At 42.8% G+C, this 19,883-nt stretch overlaps 2 protein-coding genes across 3 annotated transcripts in view; one reads left to right on the forward strand and one right to left on the reverse strand.

Annotated features, from left to right (window-relative positions):
- The window catches only part of SLC5A10 (solute carrier family 5 member 10), a 203,047-nt gene that overhangs the window by 56,492 nt on the left and 126,672 nt on the right, over positions 1–19,883 (forward strand). Inside the window, 1 exon segment of the mRNA XM_040356423.1 lies at positions 2,441–2,576. Within this exon segment, the coding sequence (XP_040212357.1) occupies positions 2,441–2,576 (136 nt within the window).
- FAM83G (family with sequence similarity 83 member G) overlaps positions 1–19,883 on the reverse strand; it is an 81,218-nt gene that overhangs the window by 2,212 nt on the left and 59,123 nt on the right. The window contains exons 3-5 of one of the 2 annotated variants that reach the window (XM_040356421.1): positions 13,765–13,889; positions 7,956–9,591; positions 4,167–4,214 (exon numbers count right to left, since the gene is read on the reverse strand). In XM_040356421.1, the coding sequence (XP_040212355.1) occupies positions 4,167–4,214; positions 7,956–9,591; positions 13,765–13,889 (1,809 nt within the window). The remainder of the gene's footprint in view (positions 1–4,166; positions 4,215–7,955; positions 9,592–13,764; positions 13,890–19,883) is intronic. The other variant, XM_040356422.1, reaches the window with a different exon arrangement.

The following is a 19,883-nucleotide window of genomic DNA, read 5'->3' on the forward strand; positions in this document are numbered from 1 at the left end:
ACTGAGCTCCCATGATGCAATGGGAACGGGGAAAGTTCCTAGCTTTGCTAGATATATGAAAAGCATGGACATCAAGCCCCGGAAATCTGATAACATTATTTGGATTTGTTTATCATAGTATAATGGAGCTCTTTTTTATTTCTATTTTTTTTTTTTACAATTTCAACAGCTCTACATTTCAAAACGCCCCCTTTTATTTTCCAGCTCTCCTATAAAAAGTGTACCTTAAAAAGGCCATACATAGCTGCTGATTCTACACTCTGCATACACACCTACAGTCACTAGATGAATTGTATGTGTCCAAACTCAAGTATTTTTTTTGCAGGATCTTTTGTTAGCCCAGCCAGCAAGAACCTGAGTTCTGGGTAGAAAATACACATATGCCTAAGTGCATAAGCCCTTAAAAAGTGAACGTCATGTTCTATCACTAGAGGGCAACGCTGGCCCACGGCAGAGAATTATCAGATGACAATGCAGGTGTGATTTAAAAGTTGCGGTATCAATTGGGTAAAACTGACAGGAAACATGTCAATGGCCTTGTGCGAGGTTCCCAGAAACCTTTAGTGTCAGTTTACTATTAAACACTGCACCTGCTCGCTGAACCTCATTTTTTGGGGTATCTAAAAAGACTGTCTGATTTTCCAGCAACAACCAATACGATGCTCCTTCGCATTTTCCCAGGTGGTGGATGGGACGAGTTTATAAAGTTAAAACACAGCTCTCATCCGTTCCAACCAGTTAGGCCCCTTTCAAACAGCGCTGGTCTGTTCTGATTGTTCCTCCATCTTTTGATGGAGGAAAAAGACCCATGTAATCCCTGTGGGAAGCCAGATGTGTATCCGCCTATCGCCCACATACGATTAGGTCATAAGAAGTGGACCTGGACACAAGCTTTTTCTGCTCGAGCCGATGAACCTGAACGGACCTCTACTGTAGGCGGTTATATATGGATGCATCTGTCTACTTGCATCCAACCACCCATAGGGATACGGGATGTGAAGTCCATTTTTGATGTGTGTGTGTGTATGTATCTAGTTCCGTCACCACCATCTTGCTACACCCCACACTCCTCCATTGTAAGGATACTCTGAGAAGGGGAACGCGGACATCTTGTTACACCCACCGGAGTTTTGCATTTTACACATATTTTTAAGTGAGTTTATATAGTGAAATCTACTACTCGGAACTCCATATGAATGTTTATATGTTGAATTTTAATAGCAGAACTGTTCTGTCAGATTAGCAATACTATGAGATGAGCAGGCTTGCTGCTGCTTTTAAAATTCAACATCTAACCAGTCAGACAGAGTTTTAAGTACTGGATTTCACTATATAAACTCACTTTACTGTCAAAAACAAGTGTCAAATGTAAAACGGTGGGTGTAACAAGATGTCCGCTTCCCCTTCTCAGTGTGTCCTTATTATGGAGGAGTATGGGGTGTAGCAAGATGGCGGCGATGGAACGTCACTACCGTTACCAAATCTGACAAAACACCGGAAAAGCCCATGCAAAAAGGGGCCTTAGGGCTCATTTACACTGGCAATAACATACATGTGTTTTTATAGAATATTTCTTCACATTTAGGTGCTTTCATGTTATCTGTGATTATAGAAAATAGAATTTTGTGTGTTCAGGGTCAGAGTAGATACACTGAATTCAAGTACATTTGGGCCTCATTCACACGGATGTATTAAAGCGTATGCCTGTAGAAGGGCCATGTTTACCAGCACAGGGATGCAGAGGTTTTCCATGCATCCCTGTGCACGCAGTCTCATTGATGTCAAGTGGGACCCAGCAGCTGCACGGATACAGTCGCTACTCCCAATCTGACATCCTTGTAGGTGCATGGTCCTGAACACACACAGTGCGATTGGGGCCGTGCACCTGCACAGATGTCAAATTAGAAGCAGTGTCCATGTCTCTGCAGCTGCTGCATCCCAACTGCCATCAATGGGAATGCCTGCATGGGCTGGCAACTCCAAAAAAAACACACATTCATCATTTTTGGCAAAGCATGGTAGGGTGTTGCAGTGCGATGAGGTGCGCTACAACACATATGTTGGAGCTGCGTTGCCTTTGTGTGTTGAGATGCCCTTCAAAATAAATAGAACTAACACACATCACTTGCGTTGCTATAATGCATGCAAAACCACAATGTCAAAGAGAAAAATCCAACATTTACAGGAATAGGCATTAGCAAAATCTTACAATGGTGACACCTGTTCCCTGTGCAGATTTAATCCCTCTTGTGTCTCAGGTACAGGAAGTCAGGGGAAGCCTCGGAAGTGGGAGCACAATAAAAACTTGGCACTTATTTTTTTTTCCGTTAGATCCCAGTTGGGCTAGATCTCAGTATCTACAAATGAGCCTTTTATTTTTAATATAAAATCGGGTACGAGACTTTCACTGCATTAAAAAGATCTATTCTCATTCTCTCAGGTCATTGTACAAAGGTCTCTGTCTGCCAAGAACCTGAGCCATGCCAAGGCCGGATCCATCCTCGCCAGCTACCTCAAAATGCTGCCTATGATCTTCATCATCATGCCAGGGATGATCAGCAGGGCTCTGTACCCAGGTAGGAAGTCCAATTGTAATAGAAACTTGCGTTTTATTAAGTTTGACGAGTGCTTCTCGAGTTTAAACTGTTCGCTTACCAGAGCAGCCGCCATTTTCTACATTGGACATTAGTGGATATACAGTATATTGCGTATATATTATCAGGCAGTGTGCCCAGTAACTGGAAACCATGACACAGGATTAAAGTACAAAACCTCAACCTTGTTCCACCGTCAGATTTAATGTGCGGTCTTTGCTGTAAATATGGGCAAATAAAGTATACTACAATCTACTCATAATGATTATGAACTAATTCACAAATAGGTATAAGAAGAGTACCGCAAAGGACTCCTGCTAAATTCCTAACATAAGAAAAGAGAGAACTCTTTTTTTAGCCTTAACATTTTTAGGGTGAAAGGTGCATCCTTGCCACTCCCCATAACTATTTAAGAAAAAAAAAATTATACATGCTTAACAGAAACATTGCCATGCACAAAACAGTCACCATTGTGTAAAACATATTCTAAAAACAAAAACTACTACAATACAGTATTGATTGCGCAGCCCAAAGCAACTGAATTTAGTGATAGGTGCCTAAAATAAGCCGTAAAATGAAGGTTCAGCTCAACAGGGAGTTTAAAGGATAAAAGTTCACCCTTGTAAAAAAAATATAAAAAAACAATAATAAAAAGCACATCCTTTTGCAGGTTAAAAAAAGTGCATTTATTTATTTTTTGTTAGGAGACTGTAAAGTAATGCAAGCTGTTTGCTCATACTGGTAGGCAGTTACACAATGTCAGGAAGCATCAATGAACTACCTAGAGTGCTCAACAGCGAACCCGCGCCCTGGTAGTTCATTGATAAGTACAAGCAGACATCTGCAAAGGTTGTCAGTACTTGTAGTCCTACCATTCACAGAACTCTGTGAATAAACGACACAGCTGAGTGGGCAAAGCCCAGCATGGCCAAGTTTTTTTTTTTTTTATAAATTCTGACAGCGGGTACGGGGAGAAGATCTCCGCTCACTGTCACGATGGGGCTTGAGAGGGATGCGGGATCTGCTTTAACAGTACCATGTTACATCCTAAATACGGGTGAAACATGTTACAAAAGTTGAACTTATCCAATAAAAGTCAGAGTTAATAGATCTCTATATTATAAATTAAAGACCTTAAATAAAAGAAATTAGGACGTAAAAAGGAGGAATGCCGCAAGGTTCCATGTTGCCATTTAATTTGGCGATTAATAATTTATCATTAAAATGACCATCTCAGTGTTTGCAGAAGGCGCAAAGTAGGGTAATAAAATCTACATAAGAGCTCTGTAACGCACCAGCGGACCTAAAAGTATTGGATGATTGGGCATTACCTAGCAAAGGTGCAATAGGAAAAACTCCCAAAAGCAATCAAAAAAGGGGGCTATAAGCATGCATGCAACATACAGCCTGAGGTTGGGGAGGCGGGATCTGACTCGTAGATTCAATAACAGCATGCAGTGACAGCAATCTGCAGCTTCTGTAGCTAGCAAAATATTGTCTGGCAAAAAAAAAAAAAAAAGGAGCGCAGACTCCAAGATAAAAAAATTCTGCTCCTTTACACAACCACCTCACCTGGAATCTACTATACAGTTTTGGCCGCCATTTGACAAAAAAGATGTTCTGGAATAGGAAAGAACATGGAAAAGCATAATGTAGTTTAATGAAAGGGCATACACGACCCAGAAAAGGTCGTTTGACCTAAAATTTATTCAAATCCCCAATGAACGATTCTTAACATATATACACAGTCTAAATTCAGAGCTATACAAATGTACATTAAATGTACTCAACAAAATACAAGGGTGACACTTGCAGCAAGAGAAAAGTAAAATTTTAGGAGTTTACTGTTGCAAGGTAGCCAGCTTGACATACCCCTGCTTCAAGGATTGCAGCTTTCAGACCTTGCCTGGACCTGGTATATACAATGTAATTCCAGTAAAATAAAACGGCTTCACACCCTCGTTTTGCTTGACCGTACGTTAATTTTAAAGCCGCACAGACAGACGCAGGTGAACAGAAATGAAAAAAGAAACCTTGACACCTTTCACACAAATTGTTTAACTGTTAGGCTGCATTCACACCTGAGCGTTTTGTAGCCTGAAGCTCTAAAACGCTAGAGGGGAAAAAAATACATTATTCTCTATGGAGATGGTTCACATCTCCACTCCAAAGCGCCTGAAGCTCAAACAAGTTCTGGACCCTTTTTTGTCGCGCAAATCGGGCTGATTTGGGCATTTTTGAACGTTTGTATTCCCATAGAAACGAATGGAAATGCTCGATTCAAGCGTCTAGCGCGACACAGAGCTTTTTTTACGGGCGTTTTGTCGCTTTAATCTGTTCTGTGAAATAGAATATTCACCCAGGAAGAAGATAAAAAAAAAAATCTACAAACAGCAAGAAATGATGAAAGAAATTAGCATTTTTCCTATTGGTTAAAATAAAAAACCACGAAGTTCAAAAACGTCGGACAACGCTGTATGCGAATACGTGTTAATACGTGCGACAAAACACCGGAAAAAACGACCGAAAACGCTACGCTTAGGTGTGAATGCGGCCTAAGGAAAAACTGTAAAAAGCGTAATGGTTTCTTCTTTGATGTCAGTTCATCGGTGCATCTTGACAATAAAGTTACAGTCAACCAATACAAAAGAGAATGAAGCCGTTTCAATTTACTAGAATTCTGCTCAAAAGGTTGTTAATTTAGGAGATGCAACTGTGGAATGTTCGCCAGCATGGCTTTTCAGCAAATCTACTGTTGTCACCAAATTCTCTATAAATTCTTATTCTATATCTACTAGTGGGTATGGATAAAGTAATGCTAAATCATGTACCCTCTGGTGGATGTGTGTGAATACATGAAAAATCAACTCTAGAGCCGGTGATAACCGTAGTCTGACCATAAACGTCATAAACTGGTGGGTCAAACTTCACCCTAATTGCCCTTTAAAAGGTAAAATGGACTATGGTTTTTACACATCAGCAAAAAAAAAAAAAAAAAACACCAATGAGAGCTCCGCTCCAAAGCAGAAATACCTTCAGAACTTTACAAGACCACTGAAGGAGGCCCAACAACCATGGGATGCCCTAATCTACAAGTGCCAACAGTTTCCTGTAGTGTTGAGGGATGGCCTAATACCCCTTCCTATTGGCCAATGATTCCACTTGTTTTAGTGATGTATCATTAGTTAGGAAGAGGATAGGGACATTTGACATTACCAAAAGGTGTTCTAAACTTGTACATTGGGATTGCCCAAACGTAGGGCGTATCTAGACGTGCCTGCAATCTATGTTCACTTTAGTAAGGTGTGTATGCGGACGTGTACTTTAGTAGACATATTCTTTCTACTCTATTCAGCAAAGAAATTCTCAACATAAATATCTCCAAACCTTTCTTTATAACTACCAACACTACAAGAGGAAACACCATTTAAGAGAGAAACATGCAAAAACAAGCATATACAAGTCATCTGACAGCTACCAATGAAATTGTACAGAGATACAAGGATCACTGTGCCATGGTAAACATTGTAATCAGAACACGGTGTACAGGCCGAGAAGCAGGGCAAGCATTCAACTCCAGTAACGTTCCAGCCCAAATAACAGCAGACTCCCCAAAGTTGGAACACTAATATCTTGATGTCGGCTTAAAGCGGAGGTCCGCCGGAAAAAAATATATTAAAAGCCAGCAGCTATAAATACTGCAGCTGCTGACTTTTAATATATGGACACTTACCTGTCCAGGGCGCCCGCGATGTCGACAGCCGAAGCCGATCTATCCGTCGGCTCTCAGCTGCTGCCGCCACCATCCTCGGTAAGGGAATTCAGGAAGTGAAGCCTTGCGGCATCTCTTCATGGTTCTGTACTGCGCATGCGCAACCTCATTGTTCCCTGCTGTCTTCTGGGACCTGTGTTTCTCCCAGAAGACAGCAAGGGAGGACAGAGTAGGCACCAGAAGTGGTGTAGGTTATCGTGGTGATCTATGCCAGGAAGTGGGAGGAAAAACCTGTATTACACAGGTATCTGCTCCCCCCTGAAAGGTGCCAAATGTGAGACCGGAGGGGGGGGGGGGGGGATTCCAAAAGTTGAAGTTCCAATTTTGGGTGGAACGCCACTTTAAGGATACACTTCAGTTAATAGGAATGTTCTAGTTTTTTGACACTCTGCTACCTGCAGACTGGTCCTAGTTTTATATTGCATTCGTCCTGCACACAGGAACGCTTGCTCAACCCTCATGCTTGATGGTATCAAATTACTAAAAGGGCCAAAATCAAAAAAATGGGGCTGTTGCATTTACATCTGGTAGTGTAAACGACTAGGGCACTGACTCAAGCTGCAATAACACGCAGGCGCTAAAAAAATAAAATAAAAAAATCGGTTAAGGAATGCTCAAGCGGTCACTTTAGCATGCCTTCACTGCACGTTAATTAAACAAAATTGTTGTTTGATTAATCAGAATCTAGAGCTTTACTGTCAAAGTTTTGATAGTCACGTTGTATGCCAGTTCAGACTCGTATGTGTAATACTGGCTAAAGTCACAAAACACATGCCCCACCTTGGTTCTTTACCCATTTCCTCCACCAGTTAGACCTTGAATGGGGAATCCCTTACATATCTCCTGCCAATTAGTTATTGTACCTAAGCAGCAAACATTTTGCCAATATTTGTGGAGGCTATTTTGCTTACGTTGGATGTAACAGCCTATGTTCAAAAACCCACTGGCTTCCAATGCAAGCTACAAAAATATAGTCCCAACTCTAAAAAAACAGCAATCAATGGATGCTGGCAGTTTTGCTTGCTCTTTGGTAATGAGGTAAAACAGTCGATTAGTTTAGGATCTGAGTGGGACACCCCTGACATCTAGAAGGGTAGCAGTAGCAAGTGTGGAGGTATTCTGTGAAAGTAAAAACGTTCTTAAAGTGTAAATAAAGACTTTTGAAAATTTAAAAATCAGCAGAAACAGATTTGTATTAGTCTTGGTCCATCAAAACTGAACTATTTGGTTCTGCCTAAAAGCATTTCAACCGCTGTCTTTTCTTATATGCAATATAAACGTGTGGCTCTGAATGGGTTTATTAAACCAAATCTTCCAAAAGCAGCAGCCATTTTGTATTTGCCAAAACATGTCACAAGACAGAAGTATTTTGACCAGTAGAGTCCAGGGTATCTAACTTTTACCAACAAAGCATAGTAGTGATATGCTCCTCTTGTAAAACTGGTCTACAAAAGACAAATATAAAACTCAACAGCAAAAAATGTTCAAGTATCCAACTTAGTTCATACTAAAGTCAAGCAATTTGTTTTTAGAATTGTTATTTAGTTGTCACATTGGTCTGTGGGAAGATTGTTGACATCTATACACACCTGAGGAGTTTCCAAAGAGAAAAGCCGGTCTTTCCCTTGCAATGGGTGACTGGATGATAGAACACGGTTCAGCTCCTCTTCCAGTGTGTTCCTTCTCTTTCCATTTTCCATTGATCTTGCATCCATAAATGTTTGGGAGATGAGGGGGCTCGAAAAGCTCCCTCTGCTGATGTGACTGTCACTCAGTTTGCGCTGTAGAGATGGACGCTCTCCATTGGGGATACGGTCAGAACTCCTCCTTTGTAAGCTTGTAGATGGGTAGTACTCCTCAGACATAGAAGAGGCATTGGACTTTGGTAAAGAACCAGAACCACTGGAGGAATACTCTCCAGCAGACCCCTTAGACTCTTCATCTTGCTCACTGGGAGCAGGTTCGTTTTCAATGAGAATGTCAATTTGTTCAGAGTCTCCTTCAACCCCGTTGACGAACGGTGCAGGGATTTCTTCTGTCGGTGTCGCTATTCTACCCGAATTGGCATTGAGGGCGTTTTTCATGCTGATGAAGTCCGTTACAGGCACTGTTCTTGGTTTTGGCACTGGGGGTGGCTTGTGAGACAAAAGGTGATGATTACCTGCTAGCGCTGCAATACCTTCAGATTTTTGTAAAGAATATACATCCGGACTCTCCTGGCCTGCTGAATCGGCATTATTAGGCTGTTGTACACTAATAATATCAGTATTTAAGAGAGACTCCTCTAGACTAATCAGATTGGATATAGTAGTCTCAATGTCACTAATAGGTTTCTGCTCTAGGCTTGCCTGTCTGGACCCATATCCCAGGTCTTGGTTTCTCTGTGTAGATGGATTATCCTTGCTACCCTGAGATTCCCTGCCATGGCTTGCCTGCCTAGATAGGTCGGGCTTGCTAGAGCTAGGATCCATTTTCTGTTCCAGGCTGGCCTGTCTAGAAACATTGATGTGACCAGACACCACTTGTTCCTGGTTGGTCTGTCTGGATGGGTTTGCCATATGACTATGTTGGTGTTCTTGGTTGTAGCTAGTTTGACTGGGTGGCTTACTGTCCTCATGATCATGCTCTGAGTTCTCTTGTTTTTGCCTTTCTATCTCTTTGGCCTGTTGCATATACTGGGCTGTAGCTTGGGAAGTGTCACAAATCTTGATTCTGTTCATCTGAGAGAGTTGGGCATTCCTAATGTTGGGATCAATGATATTGATGTATCCTAAGATCTCATTTCCAGGCTCTGGCTCTGGCTCTACCCATGTGGGCAGATAGTCAAACATGTTAGCTCGTTCCATGTCTTGCAAAGCTGGGTGAAGCTGGGGCTCATCCATCGGCTGTTCTCGGGCAGCTGCTCGTGGTTTGATGGCTATTTTCTTGACTACGTCACTTTCTTTTTTACTGTCTTTGCCAGCCTCACTGGCACTCTTGACAGTCACCAGAGCATATTTAGGATTATGCATTTTCCTGGCCATTGCTTCTGTATGGCCTGCTGGCACTGCAGCTGGCTGTATTACTGGTTCAGGCTCTGGCTCATTGACCATCTGAACATTCTTGAGGCTCATCCCCTTAGACAGCAGGTAGAGTTCCTGGAATTGTCTATCGAAGGTTTCCACAACTTGACCAGACAAAACAGTGAGTAAGTTTCGGTCAATCCTTGCTGCCGACCAGGTGAAGCTGTAGAGAATGAAAAAGGTAAAATAAAATCAGTAACCTTCATGTTTTTACTAAGCAGATACAGTCACTAAAAAGTCAACAGAAGCAAAAGTTTGAGAACAGCAGGTCTATAGGCTTGCTAAAGATGTCTCACAAAACCTTAAAAGGACTGCCCATTTAATACACCGACAACCTTTAAGGTCAATGTGTGAACGGTGTACTGAGCGGCACTGTATTTCCTGATATGTAAACAAATAATGCATTCTGTATGCAGACCAACTAATCGATTATGAAAATGGCTGTCAACTATTTTCAAAACCAATTATGTCAATAGGTTGTTTCAGCCCTAATTTTAAATCACCAAAAGTTTTAGACCGCAACATTTTAGAAATCATTTGTTATCCAGTGTTGCCATTGATCCATATAAAATAGTTCTATAACCCCCAATTCTAAAAAAGATGGGATGTTTTGTAAAATCTGCATAAAAACCCATGTTTAATTCACAATAGAAAATGTATCAAATGTTTAAACTGAGAAAATGTACTGTTTTAAGATAAAAAAAAAGTTTGGACAGGGCAACAAAATGCTGGCAAAGTTAATGGTACCAACAAGGAGGAGCTGGAGGAACATTTTGCAACTAGGTTAACTGCCAACAGGTCAGTAACATGATTAGGTCTAAAAAGGTTTAAAATGTAAATATCGGCAGAGGTTCACCAATCTGTTAAAAGCCACATCTAAAAAGGGTAAATTTCAGAATAATAATTCTTAACTTAAAATTGCAAAGACTTTAAATACATATAGGTAGATTCACAAAGAGTTAGGCAGGCTTATCTACAGATAAACCGACCTAACTCTGAATCTAAGCCGGCCTATGTTTAAGTGTATTCTCAAACAGAGATACACTTAAACATACCTAAGATAGGCTGGCTTGCGCCATTCTATCTTAGGTTGCAATGTTTCTTTTGGCCGCTAGATGGCGCTGCCATTGCGGCCGGCCTAGATTATGTAAATGAGGGGATACGCCGATTCCCGACGATTTACGAGCGTACACCGTCGAGTTACGTCGTTTCCGTACGCGATAGGCCGCCTAAAGTTATTCACCTATGAGGTGGAATAACAATGTTAAGTATGGCCGCCGTTCGAATTTTTTACGTCGTTTGCGCAAGTCGTCCGCGAATCGGGATTTACGTTGTTTACGTACGCGTCAAAATCAATAGGCCCGTACGGCCTACTTAGCCGCAATGCGCACTGGGAAATGTAGTCGACCGGCGCATGCGCAGTGTAAAAAAACGTCAAAAAACGTGAGGTCAAGCCTCATTTCAATACTACACGCCCCCCTCCAAGTCATTTGAATTAGGCACGCTTATGCCCGCTCGTTTTAGGCTACGCCGCCGAAAATTTGAAGGTAAGTGGTTTGAGAATCACTTCTAACCTAAATAATTTTCGGCGGTGTAGCCTAAAAAGAGTAGGCTAGGCCGTCCTAATTTTAGGCGCCCGTACGTGAATCTACCCAATAATCTACAGCAGGGGTCAGCAACCTGTAGATCGTGATCTACCAGTAGATCGCAAACAGGTGACTGGTAGATCACGGTCTGGGCTTGCTAATCCACCATCCCAGAGCATAAGAGTGCAGTGCAGAGGGACTACTTGTAAAATTGGAGCTGTAGTAAGAAGCAAGAGCAGATGCCTCCTCTGTAGTGCTGGCTTCTGTCCCATGCAGAGTGACACCAACTCCACTCCACCTCTTATCTCATCTAGCGGTCTCCAGAGTGGTGCCAGCAGCAGGAAAGAAGAGATCTTTAGGTCAGTGGGAAGCAATGCGCTGGGCATAATACTATAGGGCTGCTTTCACACTGTTGCGCTGTGATTTACCCACACTTCGAGTGCATTGCAGTATAACTGCAGCTTTCCTGCAGGAAATAACACTGTGCCCGGTGATCTTTGACTGCTCCCATTTTGTTCAGGTAGATTTCCACCTACGGTTCCCTACCCCTGATGTACAGTACAAACTATCATCAAAAGATTGAGAATCTGAAGAAATCTATGTGCGCAAGGGACAAGTTAAAAAACGCATAATTGAATGCCTGTGATCTTCAGGCCCTCAGACGGCACTGCATTAAAAACGTGCATTATTCTGTGATGAACATCGCTGCACGGGCTCAGGACTACTTCCAAAAATCCACCATCTGTGAACAGTTTGTTGCATCATCCAAAAATGCAAGTTAAAACTCTGTCATGCAAAGAAGAAGCCAGATCTGAACATGATCCAGAAATTCTGCTCTGGGTCAAGACCCATTTAAAATGGTCCGTTAAACTGTTCTGTGGTCAGATGAATTAAAAATTTGTCATTCTTTTTTGGCAATCATGAGCTCCGTGTTCTCTGGACTAAAGAGGAGAGGGACCTTCTGGCTTATCGGCACTCAGTTCAAGAGCCTGCATCTCTGATGGTATGGGGGTGCATTAGTGTGTAAGGAATGGGCAGCTTGCAAATCTGGAAAGGCACCAAAGCTGAAAGATAAATCCAGGGTTTAGAGCAGCATATGCTTCCATCCAAAATAAGTCTTTCAGGAAAGGCCTTTTATATTTCATTGGGACAATGCTAAACCGCATACTGCAACTATGACAACAGCATGGCTTCCTAGTAGAAGAGTCCGGGTCCTTAACTGGCCTACCTGCACTCCAGACCTTTCACTAAATGAAAATATTTGGCACATCTTGAAAGAAAAAATACAGAAAAGATGACCCAGGACTGTTGAGCAGTTAGAATCCTAGATCAGACAAAAAAACTCCAGTGTTAAAAAAAGAAGGGATGATTCACCGCAGTAAACATGGCTTTGTCCCAACTTTTTTGAGACATGTTGCTGCCATCAAATTCAAAATTACCTAATTTCTTTCTTAAAATGGTACATATTCACAGTTTTAAACATTTGATGTGTTTTCTATTTTCTTTAGTGACTAAAATATGGGTTTATGGAAAATTGAAAATCATTGCATTCTGTTTTTATGTAGCTTTTACACAACATCCCAACTTTTTTGGAACTGGGGTTGTAACACGTCTCTAGTTGTTCAAATCCCAACTGCTACTTTACCCTCAGAGCCTGTCCATCTCGTGGTCCTGCAGAACTCAAAACACTACTAATGCACACTGGGCATTTAGCCCCTCTGCCTGGAATTCCAGCAATTTCATGTGGATGGAAAACCATACAGTTCCACTGGTCTGAAGAAGTCTTCAAGGGGCTGGAAGCTGCTGCGGCTGGATGGGGCTTGACATTGTACCAAGAGGTACTAACTAGCGCCCAGGAATACATGTCCAGAAGGCAGACTACTTGAATTATGGCGATTTGTTCCTGGGAGCATATGGCTCTAAACCAGGGGTGGCCAACCAGTGGCCCGCGGAGCCCTCTGATGTGGCCCGCGACCTCCTTCTCTGGAATGGAGGGTTGGCAAGCCCAGATCGCAGGTTTGCCGACCCGCTATACCACATCATCAGTGTTATGAATGAAGCTGGTGGTAGAGGAAGAAAACAGCAGTAGAGCCCCATAAGCCGATGCTTCCTCTACAGCGCCAGCTTTTGCCACAGGTGAAGTCTATGGCAAAGTTCAGCTAACCCGCAGGATAGACACAGGTGCACTATGCTGCACCCAAAGTGTGGGTAACCAACAGCACATCAGTGTGAAAGCAGTCTTAGGCCCTTTTCACACGATCGGCCCGTACAAATGGGACCCTTAATTCACCTCTATAGAGAGACAGATGTCGGTTTATGCTCACCTACCTCCAATCTGAAAACCAGGAGAGAATTCATACCCTTTCATCTGGGTGGGTAAGAGGGCCTATAGAGTAGCCGTGACCTGACATCCGCCCGCTCCGCTCATTGTGGTCCTCGACTGGTTACCAAGTTGCTTAAGTGACCCTCACTCTTCAAAAGTTTGGGCACCCCTGCTCTAAACATTAGTACCACTTGGTACAGCCTCCAGCCCTGTCAAGCCCCACCGCAGCTTTCAGCCCATTACAGACTTTGACAGGCAGCAAGCAGTGGGACTGAATGCTGGAACTATGGTTCCTGGATGCACTAAAACAAATCTCGCAAGCTGCCACCTCATCACTATAATTTTTTGGGGTGTTCAAAATGCAGTAAGACAAGATGTTTGATTTGCTCCTTCCCCAGCTGAATTTTTTATTTATTTTTTCTATTACCTGTAAGATCCACAAGCTGCTTTGTCTCCATCTACAAACATGAATTTCTGTGACAGGCATCCTTTAAACTTGGTGGAGAAACGTGTGTAGAACTCCGGCCCACCTAGAGTCCGGACCCTTAGGTTCTGCAGAAGAAAATAAATACATTTTTACTATTTGGTTTCCCAGAAAACAAGACAGAACACAGGACAATTGTCCTCCACCATAATCTCTTAAACAATGGCTGTTCATATTTACACAAACTCTGTGTGCCCAAGCCCTCAATTCAGAATGTGGAACGTATTGTGTCCATAAAACACATCTTTGACAATACCAAAGAGGCAGTGACGTAGTATTACAATAAGTCCTAACTTCATATAATAAAGTGCACCTTGTGAGCTGCTATCTATACAAAGATCGAAATATATGCTCTATAGCTGCCGACGCTTATCACACTCCCATATCAGTGTAGACCTAAAATGAAAATACCAAATTGTACATAACTTAGCGCTGCACTAACATTTGAATATAACCAAACCATAAATCTGAAATAAAACATTAACAATCTATGTAGGGCTCTTATATACAATTACAATATTATATTACCGTATATACTCGAGTATAAGCCGAATTTTTCAGCACATTTTTTTGTGCTGAAAATGCCCCCCTCGGCCTATACTCAAGTCACCTTTTTGCGCCTGATCTCCCGGATTTTGGGGACCCGGTACCGGCCAACCGTATGTCCCCTGGACCCAAAACTTGGCACACTCTTTCTCTACAAGTGTGCAAAGTTTGTTGTCTGGGGGACCTACGGCCGGGGAGCACCGATTTTTTTCAAAGCCGGGCACCCCTTCCATTGACTCCCATGTTAAACAGTAATTTCTCCGGTGAATTTGGGGACCCGGTACCGGCTGGTTATAGGTCCTCTGGACCCAGATCTTGGCACACATGTAGCCCCATTTCTCCTCTACAAGTGTGCAAAGTTTGTTGTCTGGGAGACCTACGGCTGGGGAGCACCGATTTTTCAAAGCTGGGCACCCCTTTCATGACTCCCCAGCCGTATGCAAAGAAAGGACTAAAATGGTGCTTTATCCATTGGATCATACCGATCTTGGTATGATCCAAAGCTTTTATGGGAAAGGGAGAGATCTGGGGTCTGATAGTCCCCAGATATCTCAGTAAGGAGGACCTATTTCTGTTGCAGGGGATGTTTGCATTCCTTGTGATAGCAATAAAAGTACAAAAAAAAAAAATGTAAAAAGGTAATGTGTAAAAATAAAGATAAAAAAAAAAAAAAATCCCCTCACACTCAAAGGAAAATGCACGGCGTCAGTATGTGGACAACAATTGCATCACACATGTGAGGTGTCAACGTCTGATTTAAATCACCAATTCCAGCACCAGACATGTGTAACTCCTGTATAGATATGAGGTGATAACCTGTAGGGGCTTTTAAAGCGACGCCTATGGATAATATAATGTACATGCGGCCTCGTACACACGACCGAACATGTCCGCTGAAACTGGTCCGCGGACCAGTTTCCGCGGACATGTCCGACCGTGTGTAGGGCCTAACGGACATTTTTCCGGCCTAGCGGACAGGTTTCCAGCGGACAAAAGTATCTTAGCATGCTAAGAAACTTGTCCGGTGGAAACCTGTCCGTCGGACATGTCCGATGGTTAGTACACCTAACCATCGGACCGAAATCCCCTGCATGCGTCGAAGTGATTCGACGCATGCGTGGAAGCACTGAACTTCCTGGTTAGCGCACGTCGCCGCCACGTCACCGCGTTTTCTGTCCGCGGGGAATTTGGTCTGATGGTGTGTACACACATCAGACCAAATGCTCCCAGCAGACATGTCCGATGAAAACGGTCCGCGGACCGTTTTCATCGGATATGTCTGGTCGTGTGTACAAGGCCTAAGTTGTACGAGTGGGTGCGGTTTTGGAGCTTGACGTGTTTTATTTATTTTTTTACAAGAAAGGAGCTTGACATGTTTGGTGTCTATTTGGACTTTCGTCAAGCTGGGTGATGACAAGTGGGCCACCCATACCTCAAATGTGGGCCAATTCAGGAGGTATCAGAAAAAGTTCAGCTATATATGGATCATATTTATGGCAAGAAAAAAGGTACTTTCTACTCCAAACGATTGGAAATGCTGACAAGCTCCCTACTGGTTCACATAAAGAGTGAATTTAAACAGCAGGTCTGTTTTGTCACCTTGCACTATAGGGCTGAAAGTAAAATGGATCCAGTCAGTAAATACCTCCTGCTTTATGAGCACCCTTATCACAACCGAGATGACCACTAATGACACGTACACACGATCGGACATTCCGACAACAAAACCGTGGATTTTTTTTCCGACAGAATGTTGGCTCAAACTTGTCTTGCATACACACAGTCACACAAATGTTGTCGGAAATCCCCGAACGTCAAGAACGTGGTGATGTGCAACACGTACGACGAGCCGAGAAAAACGAAAAAGTTCGATAGGTAGTGCGGCTCTTCTGCTCGATTCCGAGCATGTGTGGATTTTTGTGCGTCAAAAGTGGCTATATTTTGAGAACCAGCTTTCAAACATTTGTTATCGGAAATTCTGACCGCAAATATCCAAAGGAGCATACACACGGTGTGATTTTTCGACAACAAGCTCACATCGAACAATTGTTGTCGGAAATTCCGACCGTGTGTGTACGCGGCATTAAAGTGGAGCTCTACAAAGTTTGGCAGACCTCCTACGGTTAATTGAGTCAATTGTTGAGCAAGACATAAATTATCAGTATAAACATAGGTAGGACACCCTCTCTTGACCTATCCACCCATTATCCATTCCACACTGGAGAGATGAGTCATACTGGTAGACAATGGGGTTACAGAGAATACATAAATGATCCCAGCTTTAAACTACAAGAAAGAAAAGATCTATTTACAGAACTCTGCAACGCGATACGTAGAACACCGTAGCCCTGTGTTGGGTGAGAAGCAGCTGCTGTAGACACATGCAAGCTCGTTACTGTAGCCCAGGGAGAGTCAACATGCGATCGAAATGTGATGTCATAACAATGTAACCAGACCTGAAACCGGAGCGGCCCTGCGTAATACAGCGTCCCCTCTGGCTACAGAGTTATTATTAATCTTCACATTTCTGGAGATGTCAGAAACACCTCGCCCTCAAAACAGTGAAGCCTTCACAATCGGTCCCAGTGAAAATGGTCTAATACCCTAAAGAGGGTAAATCTCTCAACAGCTGGTCTAACCATTTACCACTCTATCCATAACCAAGGTAGAATATTCATAAGACTAGACAGAATCTGTTCAATTATGCAAAGGCAGAGGACTAAAAGGCAGAATATACAGTGGAACCTCGGATTGCGAGTAACGTGGTTAACGAGCGTTTCGCAATACAAGCACTGTATTTAAAAAAAATCCTGACTCGGTTTGCGAGTGTTATCTAGCAAAACAAGCAGGATTCAAGCCAAAGCGGTGTGCAATACCGCATTTGGCCTGGGGGGGGCGCCAGAGCCGGGCAGCGCCATTTGTTCCCTCCGTTCCCGAGGCTTTTCAAGTTCAGCCAAATGCGTCCTCTGCCTTTTCCGGGTATTTCCGAGGCTCTCCGCCCCCCCCACCTCTGGCCACATGCGGTATTGCATGCCATTGAAGTAAATGCGGAACAAATTATTTTTGGTTCCATTGACTTCAATGGAGAAACTTGCTTTGATATGCAAGTACTTTGGATTACGAGCATTCTCCTGGAACGGATTATGCTCGTAATTCAAGGTTCCACTGTATATTGGAAGCAGCCACGATGGCAGTTTTACTGGTGCAGTGAGAACTTAAAGCGGGGGTTCACCCTTAGAGGGCACTTTTCCCCCTTAGATTCCTGCTCGTTATTACTAGGGGAATCGGCTATTTATTTAAAAATATGTGCAGTACTTACCCGTTTACGAGACGCATCCTCTCCGTCGCTTCCGGGTATGGGCTTCGGGAATGGGCGTTCCTTCTTGATTGACAGGTTTCCGAGAGGCTTCCGACGGTCGCATCCATCGCGTCACGATTTTCCGAAAGAAGCCGAACGTCGGTGCGCAGGCGCAGTATAGAGCCGCACCGACGTTCGGCTTCTTTCGGCTACGAGTGACGCGATGGATGCGACCGTCGGAAGCCTCTCGGAAGAATGTCAATCAAGAAGGAACGCCCGCTCCCGAAGACCATACCCGGAAGCGACGGAAGAAGATGCAGCTCGAAAACGGGTAAGTACTGCACCTATTTTAATACAAATAGCCGATTCCCCTAGACCGAACGAGCAGGAATCTAGGGGAAGAAAAAAAAATGTTTTAGAAATGGGTGAACTCCCGCTTTAAACAATAGAACACAAGACAAATTGCTTTGTTTAGGCTTCAGGACAGCGCTGGCCAAAATTGCCAAGCTCAATACAATGCATATGGTGTGAACAGGCCCTTATGCCGCATACAGACGGTCGTTTTTTGTGATGAAAAAAAAACGACGTTTTAAATCATGAAATAAAACGACGTTTTTGAAACTTCATTTTCAAAAACGACATTGCCTACACACCATCGTTTTTTCACAATGCTCTAGCAAAGCGAGGTTACGTTTCACCACTTTTTTCCATTGAAACTAGCTTCTGGGCATGCGCGGGTTTAAAAACGTCATTTTAAACGTCGTTTTTTGGTACACACGGTCAATTTCTGTGAAACAAAAAACGACGTTTTGAAAAACGACACAAAAAATTTGAGCATGTTTGAATTTTTTTTGGTCGTTTTTCAGAAGACATAAAACGACGTTTTCCCCCACACACGATCATTTTAAATGACGTTTTCAAAAACGTCGTTTTTTGTCATCACAAAAAACGACCGTCTGTACGCGGCATTAGAGTAATGCACACTGGTGACTGGGCTGCGTATGCAGTTGGGTGCCATTACGATGGATCACCTTGAAGGAAACTTTTGCTGTGAACACAGAAAAACTGTATTCTTTAAAAAATTATCACCGGGTTATATAATCATTGTAGATAGATTGTAAGCTCTAACGAGCAGGGCCCTCTGATCCCTCCTGTATTGATTGTATTGTGACTGTACTGTCTTCCCTGATGTAAAGCGCTGCGCAAACTGTTGGCGCTATATAAATCCTGTATAATAATAATAATAATAATACCAATGATATGAAGTAAAAAAATCTTAATTTTTGGGACTAATTTTCATTTCACTATCTGGGGAATTAATATATGGTAAAATAATGATTTTATTGGTGTAGTGATTAGTACTTTCGCCTGGCAGTAAAAAGCTTTACTGGTTCGAATCCCAACCACGACAATACGTGCCTGGAGTTTGCATGTTCTCTTGTGCCTGCGTGGGTTTCCTCCAGGTAGTCCAGTTTCCTCCCACACTCCAAAGACATGCTGGTAGGTTAATTAGAGCCTGTCTAAATTGGCCCTAGTATGTGTATGTATGAATGTGAGTTATGTAAGGGACCTTAGACATTGTAAACTCCTTGAGGGTAGGGACTGAAGTTAATGTATAATATATATGTAAAAGCGCTGTGTAAATGGGCGGCACTATACAAGTACCTGAAATAATAATAATCATTTTATTGGGCGTCCACCTCGGTTCTCCAGCTGCAAACTTGACATATAATACAAAGTAGGACATAATCTCGTTATTTGTACTCTCACTTTCTGCACATGTGACGGTGAAGACAATTTTATTGTTCTTATGGTCATTGCGGGTTGCCAGGCACAGTTATTCGGAAAAACAAAGGCTTGTCGATTTACAGCCACCATAAATGTCTTTTTTTAGCAGAATCGAATTGTCTTGTCCCTGATCCTTGCCCTGCACGGGAAAGAATTCCAGAAGACAAAAAAAAAAAAGTAATGCAAACAAAGTGGTCTGCCATACATACAATGTGAGATCGGCCATATTGGAGATTAGGCCGCCATCTGTCAGTTCTCTAAAAACTAGCGACATCGCTGCCAAACCCCAGCTTTACCTTCAGTCTTGTACAGGCTCACTTCCTGAAATTGCTTACTCTGACTTCACTGCACACAATTGGGTAGATTCACACACAATGGCCTAAATCTAAGACGGCCTAGCCTAGTCTTTTTAGGCTACACCGCCGTAAAT

Source organism: Rana temporaria, chromosome 6 (assembly GCF_905171775.1).
Source record: "Rana temporaria chromosome 6, aRanTem1.1, whole genome shotgun sequence".
Taxonomy (NCBI): domain Eukaryota; kingdom Metazoa; phylum Chordata; class Amphibia; order Anura; family Ranidae; genus Rana; species Rana temporaria.